Here is a 21,961-nt window from a genome sequence, read left to right as displayed (position 1 = left end):
GGGTCAGAAACCCTCATCTGAAGATTTGTCCAAATGAAATTTTCTCATTAACAGCATTATGAACTGAGTTGCATCTTAATTTTCCACCAAATGTGAAGCTGTTTTTCTGTGGGCACACATATACATGAAATTCTGCTTCTCACGTGTGTAAATCAAAGTTAAATTTAGATATACAGATGGTTAGATCTTGTTCTTCTAACAGAAATAAGATTACTGTGCCTTATTTTTTTGCTGAGGTAATTAACAAATGCAGTAAACTTTGGCTTCATGTTCTGCTGAGCAATTCCCTAATGCTAAATTTAGCATCCAAATATGGAGATAAAAAGATGTATGCATGCAGATACCAGGGGAGTGGCGGGCCAGCGGTTAGGGCATAGAGCTTGGAATCCAGAGGTTCTGAGTTCAAGATCAATTCTCACAGATTGCCACTCTGGGTCTCTGAGCAAGACCCTTAACCCCACAATGCTCCCCGGGCGCCCTACGATGGCAGCCCACTGCTCCCAATGGGGATGGGTTAAATGAAGAGGTAAATTTCTCCAATGTGAGATCAACAAAGTTCAATTGTTATTATTTTACGGTCAAACTATAGTTAAAGAATGAGATCGATGAAACTAGTTAACCCTGCCGGTGTTTATGCCCTAAAGAATAACATTGTCTGGCCTTTGCAAATTCTCATTCATTCAGATCATGCCAAAAACTGAACAAGCTTAAATGGGAGGCAAAGGGATTTTTGTTCAGTTGTTCTAAACAAGAGTTTTAAAAACATTTTCAGAAAAACTCTCTAGTTGCCTCTGAATTTAACCTGTTTTGTGAATGACGTTGTCTCTGCCTGTGTGACGTCTTCAGGTAACTTCAGAGAGCTTTTTGCGAGGGAGAAAAAGCTGCGTTGAATGTATCTGAAGGACATCAATAAAAGTAAATCTTTAATTCTTCCGAAATAAAACATACAACCGAAGCATTTCAGCACAGCAAACCAAAAAAAAAAAAAAAAAAAAAAACTAAACATTTTGATTCTTTTTTCTACTGAAAGCATCAATAATATAATTCTCAAATAGGTAAAATCCATCGGATTGTAGCAAAGTTAATGAAAACAATTTGATTTTTCAGAAAAACTACTCTAACCAGCTGCTTGCATCATTTCATGTCATTTGAATAATTAAACCGACATCCCAATTAAAAGGATCTCCAGGTGCAGATTATTTATTCATGTACTATAACAATGATTTCTGCTTTATTACAGAGGATAAGGAGCAGGGATAATTACCCTAGCCTGTACTGATTGTCACTTACAGTGGAAATCACTTGGAAAAGTTTTTTTTTTCTAATCACTTTAATTAAATTATACCCACAGAATATTGATTACATTTTTTACAAGGTTGATCCGTTGTGCACCCAGAGTGTTTGTTTTTGACGCACAATCAAATAAAATGACACTAATCCATGAGTCAAACCCAGAACTTAAATGTAAATGGAAATACTTTATTTCACCATAACACTGTAACAAGCTTGGAAAAAAATACAAAAAGAGATGAAATGCAAAATTCTACAGAGCACCACATCATATAGACAACTGTTAAAGTGGCAACAGAACCTTAAGCTAATGGTTTTCTCTCTATCTAAGGTAATATTTTCATAAACATTATTATTATAGAAATCAGCAAAAATGTCTGGACATCAAGCACAGTCATGCCAGTAATAGGAATATCTTACAGATTCATGTAGCAATGCTTTTAGAGTGGGTAAACTGCAATCCTCAAAGGTTCACTTTGAGAAGGTGGATTGGAGGAAACTGTAGTCCATCATCTGTTTGCATTTGGTATAAAGGATTTGAGGATACAGGTGCGGGTCACAGACTGTTTGCAGGATGCCTTTAACACCAAACGTGCACAAAGTACCGGATGAGAGGAGATGATGTATGCAACATACAATAAGAGCTTTAAACTGAACAAAAAAAGAGATGACAGAACCTGAATGTCAAAGATGTACAATTATCTGTGACCTGAATTGTAACCTTCAATCATCTGGCTCAGCAGGTCAAAACCAAGCTGAACAGTGCAAACACTATTTGACCCAGGCCCGTGAAGAGGACAGTGAGGAGACACAGGGGCCGTGTTACGATTTTCTTTTACATGGAGAACACTGTACAGGTGCCTTCAGATCTGCCAAGGACTAAAGGCACATCGGGTCCACTGAGCAACAGATGTGTCCATTCTGCAAATGAGAAAAAGAGAGAAGGAAGGGGGGGTCATACTCAGAATTTAACATAGGTATAGTTTGTATTTCAAAAACCAGCAGACTGTATTTTCCTGCAGTACAACATCTGAAATTTGCCTCCAGAGCTTTTTATGGAAGTAATTTTACAACCAACTGATCCAAAGAGACAATTTTCCACCCAGAATTTAAATGTGAATACCCACTAAATCACAGATTACCGTCATGAAGACCAAATCAAAACTAGATGTCAGTTCAAAGCCACATACAAAATGGACATGTCAGTTGGATGGAAATCTCTCCTGAAAAGCCTACATTTTGAAATACTGCCGGATCATTTGTACCCAATAAGGAGGATCACTGTCAGGTAAATGCAAAGGATGAGTGGATTAGTTTTAAAGCCAAAGGAAACAATTTATACCTACAATTGAAGGAATATTACCTGCATAGATTACTGTCTAAATTACTGTTCAGGGTTACAATAAAGAAAATCCCAGAGAGCTGCTGTCTTCATCTTTATTTATTCATCAAGTTTTAGTTGCTTTAGTTTAAAAAGCTGCAAAGTTGAGAGTATTTCATTGTGCAAACATCTCTACTCATTTAATCCAGTGCAGAAGAGCGCTGATGCTGTAGCTGAGCCAGAGGCTACAGATGAAAGGTCTCTCTTAACAGGTTTCAGTTTTTTTTTTTAAATCCATCCTTTTTATGTAAAGGGTCAGTTTATTATTTTTGAAAAGTCCTCCTTAGAAGGCTTCAGGAGAACCAACAGAGTCCTCTGCTTTGTACTGAGGCTTCACAAGCCTGCGAAAAGTGCTACAGAAAAGGATACAGAAAGAAAATTAAGATGCTTTTTAATGAAATCTTTTTCATTGTGAATATAGCTTATTTATCTTCTTTTTTTTGCCATCCAACAGTCTTAATAACTGTGCAGCTTTTGTTTGCTTAGCTACACAGCCAGTAATGTTATATGCTAGGCTGTGGCTTCATGTCCTGCTGAGCAATCTGTCATTTGAATTAGAATCTTTTTGTCTAAATATGGCTGGAAGCTGAAAAGTTGTTTTCATAAGGATGTCTTTTGAGCTTGAACTTAATTATTAACATCAATGAAGCCGACTAATCAAGCCCCTTCTTTAATATCTAAGGTCATGGCTGAAGGTAGCTGAAACACTGGGAATAAATTAGCACCACTGCATGATATTAAAGGAAACATTTCAAAGTTATTCTTCACATGATTAATTGGATCGATATTAAAATATCTTAGGATATTAAGTAAATTATGATCAAATCAATAAAATTTGCTCCAACGTTAATGGGCTGAAATCTGAAGAAAACATTAAGATGTATATAGGCAACTAATTTGTGATCTTAATCGGTTATAGTAGAACCCAAATAATTAAAATCAGATCTTTTTTGCGAGCTGACAATCAGAAACACACAAAGAAATTATGCAAGAAAAGAGATAGAAAATTCACTATGTTTATGAGGTAAAAACTAGGCCTTTAGATGCTGCTTATCCACTGCAGAGAATTTTTTTTTTAAGGCCCAACATTTCCTTTTTCTTCCTTTCTCAAATTTTTAAGGACCCTACTTCAAAACACTGCACACATGCTCTAATGGTCAGGTACAAGAACTGGAGAGAAATGGAGTAAAAGGAAGCTAAAGTTTAAAGAAAAACCTGAAAATCCTTTAGAAAGCTTGTGAAAGCTGTGAGAGGGAGTCTCTTTAACAGAATACAAGAAGCTTTGGCTCATCTGAAGTCAATAAAGAGTTGTCTCCAAATATTCACTGTCTAAATCCTGACTAAAAACCAGATTGGTAATCCTTTTATTTCTATACTGATGTCTAAAAATATATTTTCACTTTATTTATCCATTTTGTGTGTTGCTCAATTAAAAGCTGCAGTGAGGGCTTATAAATACACAAACTGGCTCTGTCGCAAGAAATTTTCCCCACAGCGATACCACCTTTTCAACAGGACATCAGCAAATTGTTACAGAGCGCAGTATGGAAGCTGGGCGCCTCACCTTGCACTGGCACAGAGTGCACTCTGTGCCATGTTTAATCCAGGAGGAGCCGCTGAAGCGTGAGATGTTATGCTCGTCTGTGCACGTCTTGGTGATGTCGTTGCGGATGGTGTCGGCCTGGCAGGGGTCAGTGACGCAGCGGGGGCAGCACTCGCCCTCTGGCACCATGGTGAACTCGCAGTCCACAGGCGGGCAGGGCAGAGGCCAGCAGTCCACCTGGCCCTGCTGCAAAGGGGAGAGGGAGAGAATTTGATGAAAGATGCAAAAATAGTACAAAAATGTAAACAAACACAACAGGACATTTATTTACCTAAAAGAAAAATCCACATTATTTAAATACATGTATTTTTTCTGACACTGTACATTAGCATACTAGAGGACACATCATGACTTGATAGGGAGAAAGTTGTTAAAGCATTAAAATAAAAATAGATGAGCAAAGCAATCTTCCAACACAGTCAGCATATTCTGCAGACTAGAGAAGTAAAAGCTGCAGCTTTATAATTGTCTTATTGTTGTTCTCATATTAATCTCACTGCAAACTTTGAGCCAGGAATGCAGTATTGGATTTCTCCACTGCAGTTTTTCGATTGGCCTAAGAATATACATCATTTATTCAGACTGTCTTTGCAAACCTCTGCCCCGTATCTTGGTGCTTTTTTCACCTCGGCCTGACCTACTTCTTCACTGACATATATGACATGTTCCATAGCCATTTATTAGTCATAATACACAAAAACCAGCAGATGCTGGAACAGACACTTAGTTTGAAGCTTGATATAAGTGTCCCAGTGGGGGTATTTAATATCGTATAAAATCGTCCAGATCAGCATTTCAGACCAGTGGTAGTAAATTAGTTTACCTATAAAGAATACAGACCCCCACAGAGCTAATACCCAGGTGTCGTGCAAACACTCAATGTGGGAGATCCACTTGCCTTAGTGACAATATTTACCTATAAAGGAGATAAGAGTTGATTTTACAATAAGTAATGGATTTCTCTGTGTGTAAACCTTATCAAAATAACACTGGGGCTGTATTTGGCCTTTCTACAGCATATAGCAGGGATTTTTTTTATATATATAAAAGGGTTCTTATTTGGCATTCTTTGTATCTCACTGTGATTTAATCTCCTCTTTCTTACATGCGACTATGCAACTGTTCCACTTTGTGTTAGAGTGAATGCTAATAAATGCCTTCAAGAGATTAAAACTGGTGACATTTATCTCTGACTGGGAATTAGACTCAAACAATCATGGTCCCATTTTTTTATGTGCTTTGACCTTAAGTGCAGCTCACATGCATCTTAATAGAAATTAATGCTCCCTTGATGTTAACAGGGTGGAAAATTAGAAATGCCCCCCCTTATGGTGCTGTTAAAAAGAATCTGTCCCCTTAAAGATTTATTGCTTTTATTTTTTTCAGTTTCTTATTTCAATGTTTAAGATCATCAAACACATTTTAATATCATGCAGAGATAGCCTTGGTAAATACAAAATGCAGTCCATAATTGACCACTTAATTCATTATAGAATAAAGCTATCCAAATCTCAAAGACTCTTTGTGCTAAAAATAATAAATGTCATTGTGGAAAGATTTTACCCAGATCTTCTGTGAAATATGACTTTAATTAACTGCATTACAGGATTATCTACCATTTAAAATGTGATAAGGGAAACATTTCAGCCTTTACTTTAATTAGGCCACTCTAACCTTTATTTATTTTTCCTATTATTTTTCCTAATCAGTCAAAGGTGGAGTTATTGGTGCACTTTTAGGTAGTCGTATTCTGTTTGATTTCTGTAGATTGAGAGATGATGTGTTGCTTTTTTAAACATCTTTACAGTTATACGATATTGACAGGCAGGTTCTTTTAAAGTGATAGTTTATATTTTACATGTCTGGCAGTATATAGCTGGTGAAATGAGACTAAAGAGTTGTGGTTAATGAAAGTTAACAGCTGTGTTTCCATTCAAATAATATGCAAATGAAATTGAACGAAAATTAAGGGAAGTTTTAAAAGTTTGAAAAAAAAAAGGAATTGCGAATTTAGGATGTTTTAACCAAATTGCTCAAGTACTGCAAGGTGGGAGGTCGTCCTATGTCATTGTACACATTATGTCGTCACACATGCTGTGATAAACGGGAAGTAGAGGCTGGAATCTAGCAATGACACCAGATCAGCAATGGTGGAAAAATTTTATGAATGTGTTGCTTATGTTAATCTGTCTGCCAGAAATGGCGATGTAGCTTCCAGCCATGTTTACGAACATAACAGAACATCCGGGAAGACGCTGACAGCAGAAAAGGCTGATCATGTGAGTTAAACGTGTGCTGCGTCAGACCTGATTCAAAGACTTTCCATATCCCGTTTGCCAGATTTACCCTTTTTTACAAGGTGAGAACATTACCTAAAGCGAGCGTAAAAATTTTTTAAAATTGTTTTATTTGAGGGAGGTTTTTTTTCAGAATTTTGCTTTTCCAATGCGATTCTTGAAAATGTGAATTAGAAAAAGATGGTGGAAACACACCTACATTTACATAGGATCAGGCTGGTTGAAAATGGATTTTCCATATCAAACCATCCATGGAAAATAGCTTTTTAGATTGAATACGGACTTCTTTACAGTATCTTAAATAACTACACTCACCGGCCACTTTATTAGGTACCCCATGCTGGTAACGGGTTGGACCCCCTTTTGCCTTCAGAACTGCCTCAATTCTTCGTGGCATAGATTCAACAAGGTGCTGGAAGCATTCCTCAGGGAGTTTGGTCCATATTGACATGATGGCATCACACAGTTGCCGCGGATTTGTCGGCTGCACATCCATGATGCAAATCTCCCGTTCCACCACATCCCAAAGATGCTCTATTGGATTGAGATCTGGTGACTGTGGAGTTGGAGCTGAAAGGAGTGGCACTGAGTCACTGTTGCCCTTCTATCAGCTCGAACCAGTCTGGCCATTCTCCTCTGACCTCTGGCATCAACAAGGCATTTCTGCCCACAGAACTGCCACTCACTGGATGTTTTTTTCTTTTTCGGACCATTCTCTGTAAACCCTAGAGATGGTTGTGCGTGAAAATCCCAGTAGATCAGCAGTTTCTGAAATACTCAGACCAGCCCTTCTGGCACCAACAATCATGCCACGTTCAAAGTCACTCAAATCACCTTTCTTCCCCATACCGATGCTCGGTTTGAACTGCAGGAGATTATCTTGACCATGTCTACATGCCTAAATGCACTAAGTTGCTGCCATGTGATTGGCTGCTTAGAAATTAAGTGTTAACGAGCAGTTGGACAGGTGTACCTAATAAAGTGGCCGGTGAGTGTAGACTTGAAGGTCTGTAATTCAGTGTAACAAAAAAATTAAAATAAAAAAACTTTACTGGAGTAAAAATTGTAATCTGGGAAATCATGGTACAGTTTTGAATGCATCCTGCAGAGGCTGTATTCTCGGTTTCCAAATGATTGCATGTCTTTAGGATAGAGGGATTCATACCTTGGTCTTGAGAACATGTTTTCCTCATCTCCCTGCTGTCACTGTGTATTTTAAGGTCCCTGCTGAGTTTGAACAGCAATTGCTCTGCTAAGTGTAGCAGCATTCAAGGTTCATTTCACGTCCCTGTCACGCTACTGGAGCAACCGTACAGGAGGCCTACCTTCTCTTTCAAGTGCTGGAATGCACGTACATGTGCGCATCTTTAATTGAGCGTTTTTAATGTCTCTGCATGCTCAATATCTGGACATCTGCAGGTTATATGTTGACTTGCTGATGTATATGCTGAGGCTTTTTCACTGCATGTGTGCTACGCTGTTGTGACAGGAAAGTCTGGCCTTCTCAAGTATGTTTGTGTCAACACATACAAGTTCCTGCAGTGAGCACGGCTGCGGCAAGAGTGAAGCAGAGCGATCTCATTTTCAGCCGAGAGTGCTTCCCCGCTGCCTCTCAACTGAGCTGTGATTTTCAGGCACTCCTGTAATGGGGCGCTGTAAGGAATCCAAAGAGCAGCCCTGAGGTTCAGGCAGAAAGACAGCAGTGCAATATAGGAGAGCACTTGGAAGGGAAGGTGACTGGGATGTGTTGTTGCCAGTCAGAGGGTGAATCTGTCACACTGGAGAAAAAGTCACAGCATCTAGGCTACACACAGGGTTTTCATTAGAGGCATCTAAAAGCGGATAAAAAAAGAATAATGGCGAGCCCTTGAGTGCTTGTTTGGGATTTGGAGTTAAAATGTTTGCTAAGTGTCTCAAAAATATATACACCCAGTCATCTATTCTGCTTTACTGTTTTCAAATTAAGTCATACAACTCTGTATATTTTGGGGGATTTTTTCAGATACATAAACACAAGTTAGCATATGGCTGCAAACAAAAAGAAACAGAGCAACAAAATAGAAAAACAGAAAGATGGTTTGAACATTAATCAAAAGAAAAGCCAAATGGTCCATAATTTAACTCTGGGGGAGCCGTATGGCCCTTATAGAAGCATTGCAAGAAGAAAGAAATCATAGAAAGAAATCCATAAGATGCCGTGCCAGAGGTTTGCCAGAGGCCAAATAGGGCAGATAGTTAAACTGTGGAAATAGGTGCTCTGTCAGATCAGACAAATATTAAACTTCTTAACCAAACCATGCTATGTGTGAAAGAAAACTAACACTGCACAGCTTGATGGAACACGGCTGAGGCAGTGTAAAGTTGTGGTAATGCATTTTTTAGCAGGCACAGAGAGGCTAGATAGGGACAGAAGTGGTAGGAAGATGGACAGAGCTAGATAAAGGCCAACCCTGAAAGAAAACCTGTTAGAGGCTGTGAGACTCTTGAGACTGGAGAACACTGTAGGTTGACCTTTCAGCAGGACCTTAAGTGTACAGCCAGTGCTAGTATAGGAAGGTTAAGATCAGCGGTGCCCTAAGCCAGTGTTCAGGGGACACTTCTTGCATCTTTCAGACATAGTTCAGACTCAAAACACTTGAAAAAAAATGGATGGTTCATTGCAAAAGCTATGGTGACCTGCTGAGGAGATTTCTGCAGTGGTTGAAAACCATGTATCATTCATTCGTTCGAACTCACATCTTCAACCTCAATAAAACACATTGATGTCTGTGGGTGGGACGTGATGAAATGTGAAAATAATCTAAGAGGAATGAATACTTTTGCGAGCCACTGTATTCATCTAGAACAGTGGTTCCCTAATGGTGTGCCGCGGCACACTGGTGTGCCGTGAGTCAAGTGCGGGTGTGCCGTGGAATTTTGTGACAACCATGTATGGTCATTACAATATAATAACAGAAAAATAAAAAGCCTATACGGTTATATCACTACTTTGTTTGCATTCATTTTCACAAAACAGAGGCAAACTACATTAAAATAATCTAAAAAGAAAAAAAAACTCAAGGAGAACTCCCTGACCACGGAGATGCGCAGGTAGGAATTATCATCCTGTGGCGCAAAGCTTTGGAACAGGGCACGATGGACATGTTCCCGCTGGCATCAGCTGCGCCGCAGGCAGCAATGGAGCGCGCATCATATGCCGAACACCTTCAGAGCTTAAAAGACAGGTTTGAGCGCTACTTTCCACATGTTGCTGACGTTGAGGATTACGACTGGATCCGAGACCCATTCAACCAGGAATCTTCAACAGAAAAACTGACAATGAAAGAAAGAGAGGAGTGCGCAGAGCTCCGTGCGGACCGCACATTAAAATTCAAATTTAGTGAGCTCCTACTGGATCAGTTTTGGTTGGCTTCTGCATCAGAATAACCAAACATCTCACGCCACGCAATTGAGCAACTTCTTCTTTTCCCTACTATTTACCTGTGTGAGCTGGCGTTCTCTACTCTGGTCTACATGAAGAACAACAGGAGATCACGGCTCTCTGTTGAACAGGACTTGCGTGTGGCCCTCTCCTCAGTGCCACCAAGGATTAAAAAAATCTGTGCGCACGGACAGGCACACGTGTCTCACTAATTTGTAAGCAGACAAAATATTTACAACAGCACACGTTTCAATGCTGATAAAACTTTTTTACATTTATTATTTGTAGTTCAGGACAATGGACAGTGCAGCTTCCTTGCATTGTTAGTTCTTTGTGCATAATTTCTGCTGAGTTTTCTTTGCTTCGGTTTTAATTTTGTGAACCATGATTTAAATAGGCGTGTGGCTGCTTTGATGAAGCCTATTTTGATGATGTTTCAAATTAAATTTTGGAATATTTTGTTAATAAATATTTCATGAGTAATATAGTTGTCTTGTCAAAATTTATTTTGAATTAGTACGTAATTATAACAAATATTTTGCTAAACACGATGGATGACACAGGTTTTAAATGCTCTTTAGCACAATAAGTGTGCCTTGAGATTTTTACTTGTCCTTTGGTGTGCCTTGGGCACAAAAAGTTTGGGAACCACTGATCTAGAATATGTATATGGTTAGAAGGTACAAGGGGAGATCTGGGTTGAATACATTTATCAGTTTTGTCAGTTTTATTGGGAAACATTTGAAAGCTTTTTTCCTGTTGTCCTAACAGCAATCCTCTGTAAACCTTGGAAAAGGTCAGCACAGCAGCAGATGGGAACACAAAAGTAAATAGCCCATACTGTATGTCTTAGTGTGACAGCTTCATGAGGTGAGCATTGTTATTTTCTTTGGCACGAAGAATAGAAGTTGTTCGACTGCAGAGAGAACCAGAAAGTACAAGAAACTCACTTTTAGCAACATCCTAAGTCAACAGGAGCGTATATCCTGTAAACTCACAAATAATTCTGACATTTGTAGAGGCTTACACATGCTCAACCTTGGAAGAAGCCTGAATAAAATGTTTTATTCCATCAATGTGGACTATAGCAAAGATGGTTCTTTGTATTCACACAAATCAAAGCAATCACTCACGTCTTTCTTTATTTAATTTTTTTTGCACCACACAAAAACCAATCTTACTTTTCTCATTCCTGCAACCTTCCTATTCACCTCTTAATCACTCTGTTCCAACAAAATATTTCTCCTTGACTTTCTTTTTAACAGGCATCTCTCTTTGATCAGCATTTCCATGGAGACTGGGGTATTTGTTGCATTCCTTGTGTGGGTGCTGGCTGCGGCACACTGATAAAACGCCTCTGTTGCAGATTCCTGAATTGGATATTTAATGAATGCCTATATACATCTACCTACCAGGCATTGGCACTGCTGGCAGTTCTCCACCCATGTGTCGCCGCTGCCATAAGTGAGCAGGCCATTCTGGTGCAGGCACTGGCTGCTCAGGCGGGGGTCGCACTCAGGGCAGCAGAACAGGTCAGCATTGGGGTTGTCGCAGTCACAAACCATCCTCCGACACATCACTTGGCCAGCCTGAAAGCCAAGCATAATTTAACATTAATACACAGGATGTCTATAATAGAATAATCCATTGTGCAAAAAATGTGTGTAATCAAATCATTAAACATACATATTCATTATAAATAATGTTATAAAGGTTAAGGAGCCTGCCCGGTGCCATTGATCTTATATTGGCTGATGCAGCTAGTTCAATCCCCTTCATGTTTATCTCTCTGCACTGAGGTGCTTTAATCTGTCTTAACTTTAATTTATAGCTCTGACTCTGTCCTGCCAGTGAGACGTCTCTAAAGCTCAAGGAAAAAAGTTCCTGTCATTTAACCAGACATATCCTTACAAAGAGGAATAAACTTAATCAATCTGTTTTGTTGGAATAGAAATCGGCAGCTCTTTTCATTAGGAATCATCTTCCCCACTTAAAAAGTCACATGAAATGTTATCGCAGGTCGATAATGACTTGACTAGTAGAAATAATGCATTTCAGATAATTGGCTTCAATCTGAAGCTGGTAAAATTAGACATTGGGCCACGTAAAAAAAAAAAAAAAAAAAAAAACTGATGTATTTTTACACAAAGGTGCAGTTCTGATCAAAAATCTTCTACGCATTCATGATGGCTTTAATTTTAAATTTAACAGTTTTTAATCATCACAGCAAATCTGTTAGGCAATGCATTGAATTTTCATAGCAACATCTGAATGTAAGAGTATTGATTTGTTTGATTTCTCTGTACATGATCAACATGATAAACAGGCTGAAATATGTACCCAAGCCTAGACTGATGGCTTTGTAATGTCCCTTGGCACATTGCAGAGAATGCAAATGCCTGTTTGTAGCTCTTTTGGTAATCAATTAGCATGACATTTATTTTCAAACTATCATATTAATGTTCTTTACTTTGTTAAATAATTCTCCTCTGAGGTCCCTGGTAGGTTGATGGTACAAAGCATGACTAAGCATGTCTGTTCAATCAAAAACTACAGAATAAAATACAAATAAAATAAATGAAAAACAATAAAAGAATGAACTGTCTTCATGAGTTAGGTCATTTTTCAACCTAAAACCATCAATGAAAATATGAGTAACAACAGTTATTTCCCTGAATTTCATTACATGAAAATGGGGAACAGTTATCTTGCTTGCCATAATAAATAAGCAAAAATTATATATATATATTAATATTAGCTCTTTATAAAATATCAGTACTATCAAATCATTTTTTAAAAGTTTTTTAAAAGTTGTATTTGGATGAATATGTTTAATTAATGGTTAGTTTCCCTTTTAAAAGTAATTCTACAAATTTCTTTATGCAGCCCATCAAAGAGCTACAGTACAGATTCATAAAGAAATAATCCAACATTACAACATTAATTTCAAGTGGGGCAAATCCATTAAAGAAAAGATCCACCTTCTCCACTTAAAAAAAAATGCACAAACCTGTACCTGCTACTGAGAGAGAACGCCTATGGAACTCCTGCAAGAGTATGCACGAGCCTATTTCTCCTCGTGCATGCTCTGTTTAAAAGTTGCTGTTTGCATCACTCATACAAGCTTACTTTCCAAAAGAAGGTTTGCATCACTCATACAAGCTTACTTTCCAAAAGAAGGTTTGCATCACTCACAACCGGTAAGTGAAAATAGGGACAAATACATAGGATGGCCTTATGTAAACATATAATATAAAATATATCAAAATGATTAACAATAAGGAGGACCAATTTGGATGATACACGCGGAAAAGGAATATCCTCCACTATACCTTTAAATTAGAAGTAAATGAATAGAAATTGCTGCTGTAATCTTAGAGCCTTGTAGCCTAACTTGATGATCCAAGTTTATAACACCCACTCAGGAAGTAATGAGTTACTTTGAAATAATGTCATTCTCGTTTTTCCATCAGGAAATATCAATGCTTTATAGATTGTAGGTGTGCCCAAGCGAATGACGTGTGGCAACAGCGTGTTCACCTGATTTTGCCCACATTGGTCCTCAGTCTACTCAGGGGCTTGTGTGTATGTCCAGAAAAACGACAAATAAATTTGAGTGAAAAATGGTGGTGATGTGTATATATATATATATATATATATATATATATATATATATATATATATATATATATATATATATATATATATATATATATATATATATATATATATTTGCAGCTCTATGTAATACTTTGGCCTTTTTGTAGAAAAGAAAATATGGGACAGTTTTCTGACCACACGTGTGGGTTCACTCTGAGTAATCTGGCTTCTCCCACAGTCCAAAAACATGACTGTTAGGTTGATTGGCATCTCTAAAATTGTCCTTAGGTGTGAGTGTGTGTGTGTGTGTGTGTGCATAGTTCTCTCTATGTTGCCCTGTGACAGACTGGTGAAATGTCCAGGGTGTTACCCTGCCCGTTGCCAATAGACTGCTGGAGGTAGGCAAAAGCCCAGCCGTGACCCTGACGGAATAAAGCCTGTGTTTATTCATGCTGAACAGGTGCAGTCTGGACACATTCTTATCTTTGCCTTGTCTGGGGTCTTTGACCTTGGTTTCCCCAACTCACTTAGTTAAGGTCCTCCATCTACTATCCAGCTGGGCCCACAGCCTCCAAAACAATAAGATGTTTACTCCCCTGCTCTTTAATCTGCTTAATACAACAAATTTTGACAGGCAGCACCTCAATCTCTCTAATCAATTAAACAACTCATTTAATTAGGGAGCCATTTCTGTCCTGCTCCTTTGTAATCAAATGAATAATTTGCCGCTTGATCATTCACTACCGACACTAATCCACTATAATCGCCTTCCACTACTCCCAGACACTCGGCATTAGGGGGGAGTAAAATGCTGCAAATTTAGAGTGTGACAGCTCTGTGACCCGATGATGATGAAATAAAATATGTCTGAGATGACAGAATGAGTTTTCAAGACCAGTTCTTCTCAGGTGTTTCATCATTTGGATATCGGGAGGTGATCAAAACAACGTCAGTAGTATGAGTCAATCAAATGTATCAAAAATATGACAACACGTACTGTACTTGACTTTTAAATAGCATCTCTGTCATGTCCCATCAGTCCCTTGTTTTCTTGAGAATCAAAAATAATTGCACAAATTTGCATAATTTAAATCCAAATATAGTTTTAATTTCTTCGTTGAGAACATCTGGAAGGCACAGCTTTAGTCTTATCTTCACCAATAGAGATTATATGGGCTGGTTTGCATGCAAAACTTCATATCTGCGACACCATACATGGCATCGAGAAGCAAAGCCACAATGTTCAAGGCCATCTGGAAAATCTGCACAACTCAGTTTGACATTTTGGTCGCTCAGAGTATAAGAAAACGACTCTTCCCAGAAGTCTGCAAGATGATGTTTCCACTTCAGTTGCTGTTTTGCCTTTATCTATTTCTTTTTCATAGAAAGTGATATTCATGTGAGCAAGTTCACAGATTATTAAAGTATTAAAGTATCTGGATTTTTCAGAACCCATTCTGTGTTATCATGTCATGTGCAGGAAACTCATCTGCAACAATTTAGCATGACACCTTTTTTTGTTAAATGAGGTGTGTGTTAGTGTGATGTAGATAAAGCTACCCCAGATTTCAAAAACACAACTGCTGGGTTAATTGGCATCTCTAAATTATCTTATGTATGAAATGGCTGTAATGGCTCAGAAAGCAGGGCCCAGAAGTCAGGCAAGACAGACACTGGAATACTTAAAAAGCTTTTATACAGATAATGACTGAACAGATCTGGAGTGGCTGCTGCTGCACCGGCTAGGGCATCTGAGGCAGGAACGTCTGGTTTGACAGTTCAGTCAGTGCCCAGAGAACAGGAATATATTGCAACCGGACGACCGACAAGACACAGCCGACGCTGTCAGAGAGTTCCAGACGCGGTGCCTAGAAAGCTGCAGAGCTGACAGGAGGTCAGATCTGAGCTGACAAAAGAAGGCAGGATAACCCACAGGGCGAAGTCAAGAGGCAGATCCAGATTCAGTCCACAGAAGAATCTGACAGGAGTCCAAAGGCAGGCCAGGCAAACAGATAAGACAGGGGCAGGGAGGCCCAAAGGTCCAAATACAGAGACGGATCAGGACATCAGAACAAAACAGAAACGCTAGAGAACTCTCAACACCAAAGGGTAAAGAATACTTTGGCACTGATGGTGGAGTGTAAACAGAAGCAGGAGCAGGTGGATCAGATGAACAGTGATAAGGAACAGGGCAGAGCTAGACAGGTGAATGAAATGAGCAATCAATGCAAGGGTATGTAGGCGTAGACAATGAATTAATTATATGTTCATTTTTTTATGTTCTCGTTATCTTTCTAAAGGTCTCAATGCAGTTAAAAAGGCCTACTTTCTCATGTTCATAGGCCTGAATGTTTGGTAGACTTATCAATTATTGTATTTGAGCCTTTAGAATTTCCACCAAATTATAGCCTTATTTCATGTGATTTTTTCCTTTTTCTGAAATGTTTGGGTCATTTCCAGTCAGGAACAAACTTTTGATCTTATGGCAGTTATTTCAAATCCAAACCTGCAACAACAAGATGAGACTCAACTGTTATTAACCTCCAGTTTTGTATTTTGAGAGTATATTAGAATGAAGAGTTTAAAATGTGTGTGATACTGTTGCAAACTAAACGAGTTACTTTGAAATAATGTCATTCTCGTTTTTCCATCAGGAAATATCAATGCTTTATAGATTGTAGGTATGCCCAATCAAATTTCTTTGATAAAAACATCTATCAAATTCTGAAATAATAGTACTAAATTCTCTGTTGTTAGAGCCAGTTTAAGAATTCTGGAATACTGATGTGAAGGAATATTTATTAGCACAGACAGAGATTCATGAGAATAAATTATACCTCATATATGTGGTAATTATGGATTTTCCATAATTAAACACATAAATGTTTTTAGACCTGTCCAAAACATAATATGTGACACTCAGTCTTAGCTAATGATCAAATTACAATATAGGACGTTACCAACTTATTTTTCTTAAAACTACATATCTGCATATGATACAGAATTATAAAACCGATGAAAAAATAACCTGACAGGGATATCATTACACATGATCCAATAAACACCAGTTTTATGGAAAAAGGGTTTCTGTTTGCTAGTATAGGTCGTTTTGTTGTAGTAGCCGTATAGTTATTCATAATTGTGAGTTTGTCACTACAAACAAATTACATAAAACTCATTTTCCCCAATGGTGATATAAAATATTTATTTGTGCTGCTTTATGAACATGCAGTTACACTATCTGCTCAATTATTAACTATGAATGAGTGCAAACTACAGTATCAATCTTTTTCCTCCCCATAGAGGCGTAGCATAGAGAATAACTTGCTGTACATTTTTGCTCAGTCTCTTTTAAAAATCTAAACATATATCCCCATCACATTTATTCAAGTTTACACTTTTGCTGTTTAAGAGCCACATGATCATTGGCTTAAAGGTGCTATGATATTACTTTACTATTAAATGAGATATTTTCTTAAAAAAGAATGAGACAGTATAACTTATTCTCTTCTTTGCAGTACATTGTAAAATGTCTATTGTTAGGGAGGAGCACTTCTTTCATATAACAGAAAGAATTGACATTTGTAGCTGACTGGCCCTGTGGGGGTTGGCTTCAGTCACGTGGAAGAGGGAGCAAGTTTTCCCTCATTTTCTTAGCTTTTGTTTAGACCCCTGGAAAGAGGGGAAAAAATGCTACAATAAAAGTATGATGCACAATAAAGGCATGGACAAATGTATTATTAATTTATTAAACTGATTTTTATTGTAAAATTTAAGGTTGCTTTAATTGATCATTTACTCAAGAAACGGTTTCTAAAATCATTATGTACCAATAAATTACAGCATATCTAATCTTACTTTGTCATTTTTAATTCTTGTTGGTAATGATGCCTTTACACAGCACTGAAACATGACCAGTGAAAGTCACTACTTCTATTCTCAAGTGCTGCATTTTTATTTTTTTAAGTGAAAATAGTTTTTTTGAAAATTGATATTAGGAACTGAACGATTCATATTATATTGGGCAACCAAAAATCATGATATATCGGCAAGTTGATTTTTTTCCTACACCCCTATTGCAACCCTACACACAACTCAGTCAGGGGAACTGAAGTCATGGGAATAGATTATTTCAGAAAGGGGAATTTCTCAGATCGCATAATTTGTCTTACAGTAGTTCTTGAACATCTTCAACAACTTCCTGAATATGAAGCTACATCTTTCTCTCAGTACACAAGATAATATATCAATGGAGATTTTTTTAGCTTATTTACCTATGTAAATTTTTTACATTAGGGTATGATCTGATGCAAGTAAATGTAAATTAACTTAATCAAGTTAAATTTAACAGGCTAATATGCATTGTCTTCACAATATGTAGTATCTGCACAATATTGTTACATTGTCTAACTACCTTAAGCAGTAACTTTAAATCAATAGATATGCCTACTATAGTGAGATCCAACATTACCTTTTAATTTGTCATGCATTAAAGAAGATATTTATTTATTTTTAAGTTTTTCATGTGCTGTATCTGGTACTTTCTTTCTCTCATCACTCAAGACAGAATCAGGATTTAAAACTTCCTGTTCAGAGTAGCCAACTGATTCAATAACCACTATTAACTGTTCAATGCAATTACCTCCATTATTTAATTCACTTAGGGCCGGATTTATCAAGATCCAATTTTGCGTGCAGTAATTTGCGCTCGCAAACTGGAATTTTGCGCGAGGGGCTGAACCATGGTTTGCGGGTGATTTAACAAGAGAGATTGCGTAACTGGTGGCAGGTGCAAAACTGTTGGAGACGCCCTATTTAAATGATGGTTTTGCGCGTTTTGTGGTTTGCGGCAAAGTAGTTTGTAGTTTGTAACTAGTGCATTAAGAAATTTAAATCTTACAGTGACACCCCCACCCCCTCCAAAAAGAAAATATTTATATATATATATATATATATATATATATATAAAACTTTGGCGACCCTTATTCCCTAAGGTTGGTATGTGGCTGAATTTCTACTTCACTGCAGTAAAAAAACAAAAACAAAAAAAAACTAGTGTTTTGTATTGGCCTGTAGAAAAATGCACATACCAAATTGCACACAGCAGGTGACTGTGGATGAGAGTACTGCGCATCCCCGCAGCATTGGCATGTTGCTCCACAGGTGCAGGGGGGAGGTCGGGGTTCTCCGGTAGGGCGTCAGGGCGACATGGCATTTAGAACGTCGGACAGCACTTCTGAAAAAAACGAGATTGGGAGATCCCAGCTCTCGCTGCAACCGTACGCTGGAATGACCCAGATGCAAAAAAGTGCAATGTTGCAAGGAGTTTTGTGATATCTGGTATTGCGTGGGTCCTCCTTGTGGCTGGCTCCAAATCCATTCGGAGTTCCCCCAACAGCTCCAAAATGGCAATGCTGGATAAACGATATGTTTTGATGATCGTTTCCACGTTCATTGCAAAAATATTCACACGGAGTGAAAAAATGCGTTCTCTGCGTCTCCTTGCTTTATTTCGATGTCTCCTTCTTGCGACAATAACCGCTGCCATGTGTGCGCAATTACGCATACAGACCATTTGCACCTTCTTTTGAAACGTGTTAAATATAGAGTCAGATACCGTTAGCAAAATTGCTTTCAGGTTTAATAAATCACTTTGCGAGTGCTAAATTAATATATTTACATGTTCTCCTCCCACAAGACGCACTTTTGCGTGTAAACGCCCCATATTGCATATTCATTGCAGAAAAAGTACTAAATGGATAAGAGGCGCTATTTAGCACGTTTTAAAGACCAAATCCTTTTAGCACGCTGTTGATAGATCAGTTTGTACATTTTTTAGCGTGCGCAGTGAAATAGCTCACGTTTTTATACACGCAAACCTTTGATAGATCCGGCCCTTAATGTACATCTTGGCATAAAAACCAAGCAGCCATTAAAAAGAATCATAGTTACAACCAAAGCTATCAAAAAAGCAATGTTCATTATTTAAGTTAAAATAAAATCCATATAATTAGATATGGGGTTATCCAAGCCTGAGAAAAATACCTACCCAAGCCCAATGCCAACTGTGAAAACATGTCCCATGCCTCCATCTGTCCCCTGTTTAAAAAGCTCCAACCATCCTTATCTCTAAGCTCTCTTTGCTCTCCATCTTGCCCCCTTTATTACCTGGCAGGAGCACACCGAGCACCTGTCGCTGTCCAGCACCCAGATCTGCCCGCTGTGCTTGACCTTGTTGTCATGGATACAGTCACCGGTGCAGTTATGCCCGTGGGGGCACCGACAGTCGTACCCTCCCTCCAGGTTGAAGCACACTGTGTCGTTGGCGCAGGTGTTCCTCCCTGTCTTGCATTCATTAATATCTACAGAGAGCACAAAGAAATTACATCATACATATGCTCTGTGCAGGTAAAGCTGTTTTTATGCACGTTTGAAAAAGACATCCCCATTATAAAAGCAATTAAGTCGCCTCTGATACAGCAGAGCACCAGAGACGCTTCCTGACAAAATCCTGCAGTGTGCGACAGGAATGTAACCCAGAAACCCACTTTGGTCAAACTCAGTCTTTGAGAGGTGCAGACAGGTGATTATTCATTTATTTTTTATTTATTTCGGGGTACTTTTAATGCTTATTCTCTCTTAGGCCTTTCAGATGAGCAGACAGCTTAGATGGGGTCAAAGTAGAGCAGCACTAGCACAATTGTTCCTGGCATGGCTTCCATGTTACTGCTGATTGACGGTTTGGCTTCTGACAGCCCCAACATGTCTTCCCACACGCTGAATCAGAGAAAACGTTTCAAGAAAAATGAACAGGCTGGAAAAAAATAATAGATTTTTCTTTTTTTATGGTTAGGGGAGCATTTTAGAAATGACAGAGCTTTCCAAGTAAATCTTGAATTCAAATTATCTGAAAGAAGCTAACTGAATCTCAGAAATTTTGTTTCCTGAATTTCAATTTAGTCACAAAAGAATCAATTTTATGTTTGTTTTTTTTTTTTTTTTTTTTTTTTTTTTTTATTTATTCATGTTTGGATATAAAGGAAGTCAAACACTACAGGACAAAAATGAGACAAAAGCTTTAGTTGATGTGTTTGGTCTTGGGCCCAAATTGATTAATTAAAAAAGAACTCTGATTATTGTTTAGCCTGAATGAAATCGTTTTAGTTTTTGTTTTCTCATTGTTCAAAACACAATGCCTCAAATACAGGAATACAAAAGCAATTTTTTTTTTTTTGTGTGTTTTTTTATATGTTGGTTTTTGAAGTGTCCTATATTGCCCAGAAGGTTTTCTGAATGGCTTCTAAGCACGATATATTTGTAAAATTAAAATGTCGATCTATTTCAAAATGCACTAAACATCAAATGCAGATTATAGGTATGACTGGATTAGACTACAGACCTCTGAAGGTTAGGTCATATCAGACCAGAGTCGTACTGTATGTATTGGCCTCCTATAGCAGGATGTATCGTACCAACTGTGTCACAGGGACATTTTACACAATATTTTTATTTCCTAGATTCTATTCCTAGTCAACTTTTATGCAAATCCAATACCTACCTAATTTTATAAGGGGTACTTATCAGACAGTATTTTATAAAAATCAACTAGCATGAACAATTAAAGATTAAAAATAAATAAAAAAATTAAAGCTTTCCAATAATGATGTAAAACAGTGCAAATAAAAAAATATTTCTTTAAGCATCCCTTGCAGATTGCTTCTGTTTCGACTTTATTGCTATACAATAAAAAACTGTAACAGGCTTTCATATAAAAAAAAAAGTTACAACAAGCTGTTTAGAAAGAGCATTTTATTTAAAGGGAAAGTCTTCCAAAGCCCTCTTAACATAGTGACTGGTTCTGCCACCTTTAAAACCAACAGCTGCCATCAAGCTCGTACAGATTCTCTTATATCAATATGAAGGTTTTTGACCCATTTTTATTGGAGCTAAACTGGAGGCTTTAAAATATAAAAGTGCTGTTAAAGGCCCAGCTGCAGAAATCAGTTTAGCTCTATGTCCAACCTTTAAGTAGACCATTTCAGAACACAATTTTTTCAATGTTTTCATTTATTCTCTTTCTTGGGTAATCGAGATCATTGTTCTGCTGTATAGCAGGTCTCTTTGAGCTCAGGGCTACCATATAAGTTTATGAGAATGCAATTCTGTGTGTTTTAACAATGCCTTAAGTTACAATGAAAGGCAGACTTAACACAGTTTGCTTTTCAGAAAAAACTTCATTTTGAATGTCACTGGTAAAAAGCAAGCTACTGCATTCTTAAATTAAAATTCTTTTTTTTTATTAAAATCCTACATTATTCATTATTCAACTAAAGATTTCCACCAAAGAAAAGAAAAAATCTTGTTTGTTC

The 21,961-nt window shown here is 37.8% G+C and overlaps 1 protein-coding gene across 2 annotated transcripts in view; it reads right to left on the bottom strand.

The window, feature by feature from the left end:
• Positions 1–1,458: 1,458 nt before the first annotated feature.
• Positions 1,459–21,961, bottom strand: part of LOC119780396 (protein kinase C-binding protein NELL2-like) — a 142,532-nt gene continuing 122,029 nt past the window's right edge. For both annotated transcript variants that reach the window (XM_038280430.1, XM_038280431.1), the window contains 4 exons: positions 19,761–19,954; positions 11,405–11,581; positions 4,236–4,460; positions 1,459–2,211 (listed from right to left, as the gene is read on the bottom strand). In XM_038280430.1, the coding sequence (XP_038136358.1) occupies positions 2,170–2,211; positions 4,236–4,460; positions 11,405–11,581; positions 19,761–19,954 (638 nt within the window). In that variant the 3' untranslated portion in view covers positions 1,459–2,169. The remainder of the gene's footprint in view (positions 2,212–4,235; positions 4,461–11,404; positions 11,582–19,760; positions 19,955–21,961) is intronic.

Source organism: Cyprinodon tularosa, unplaced genomic scaffold, assembly GCF_016077235.1.
Source record: "Cyprinodon tularosa strain WSP-4 unplaced genomic scaffold, ASM1607723v1 ctg16, whole genome shotgun sequence".
Classification (NCBI taxonomy): domain Eukaryota; kingdom Metazoa; phylum Chordata; class Actinopteri; order Cyprinodontiformes; family Cyprinodontidae; genus Cyprinodon; species Cyprinodon tularosa.
This window is presented reverse-complemented; position numbering and strand designations above follow the sequence as displayed.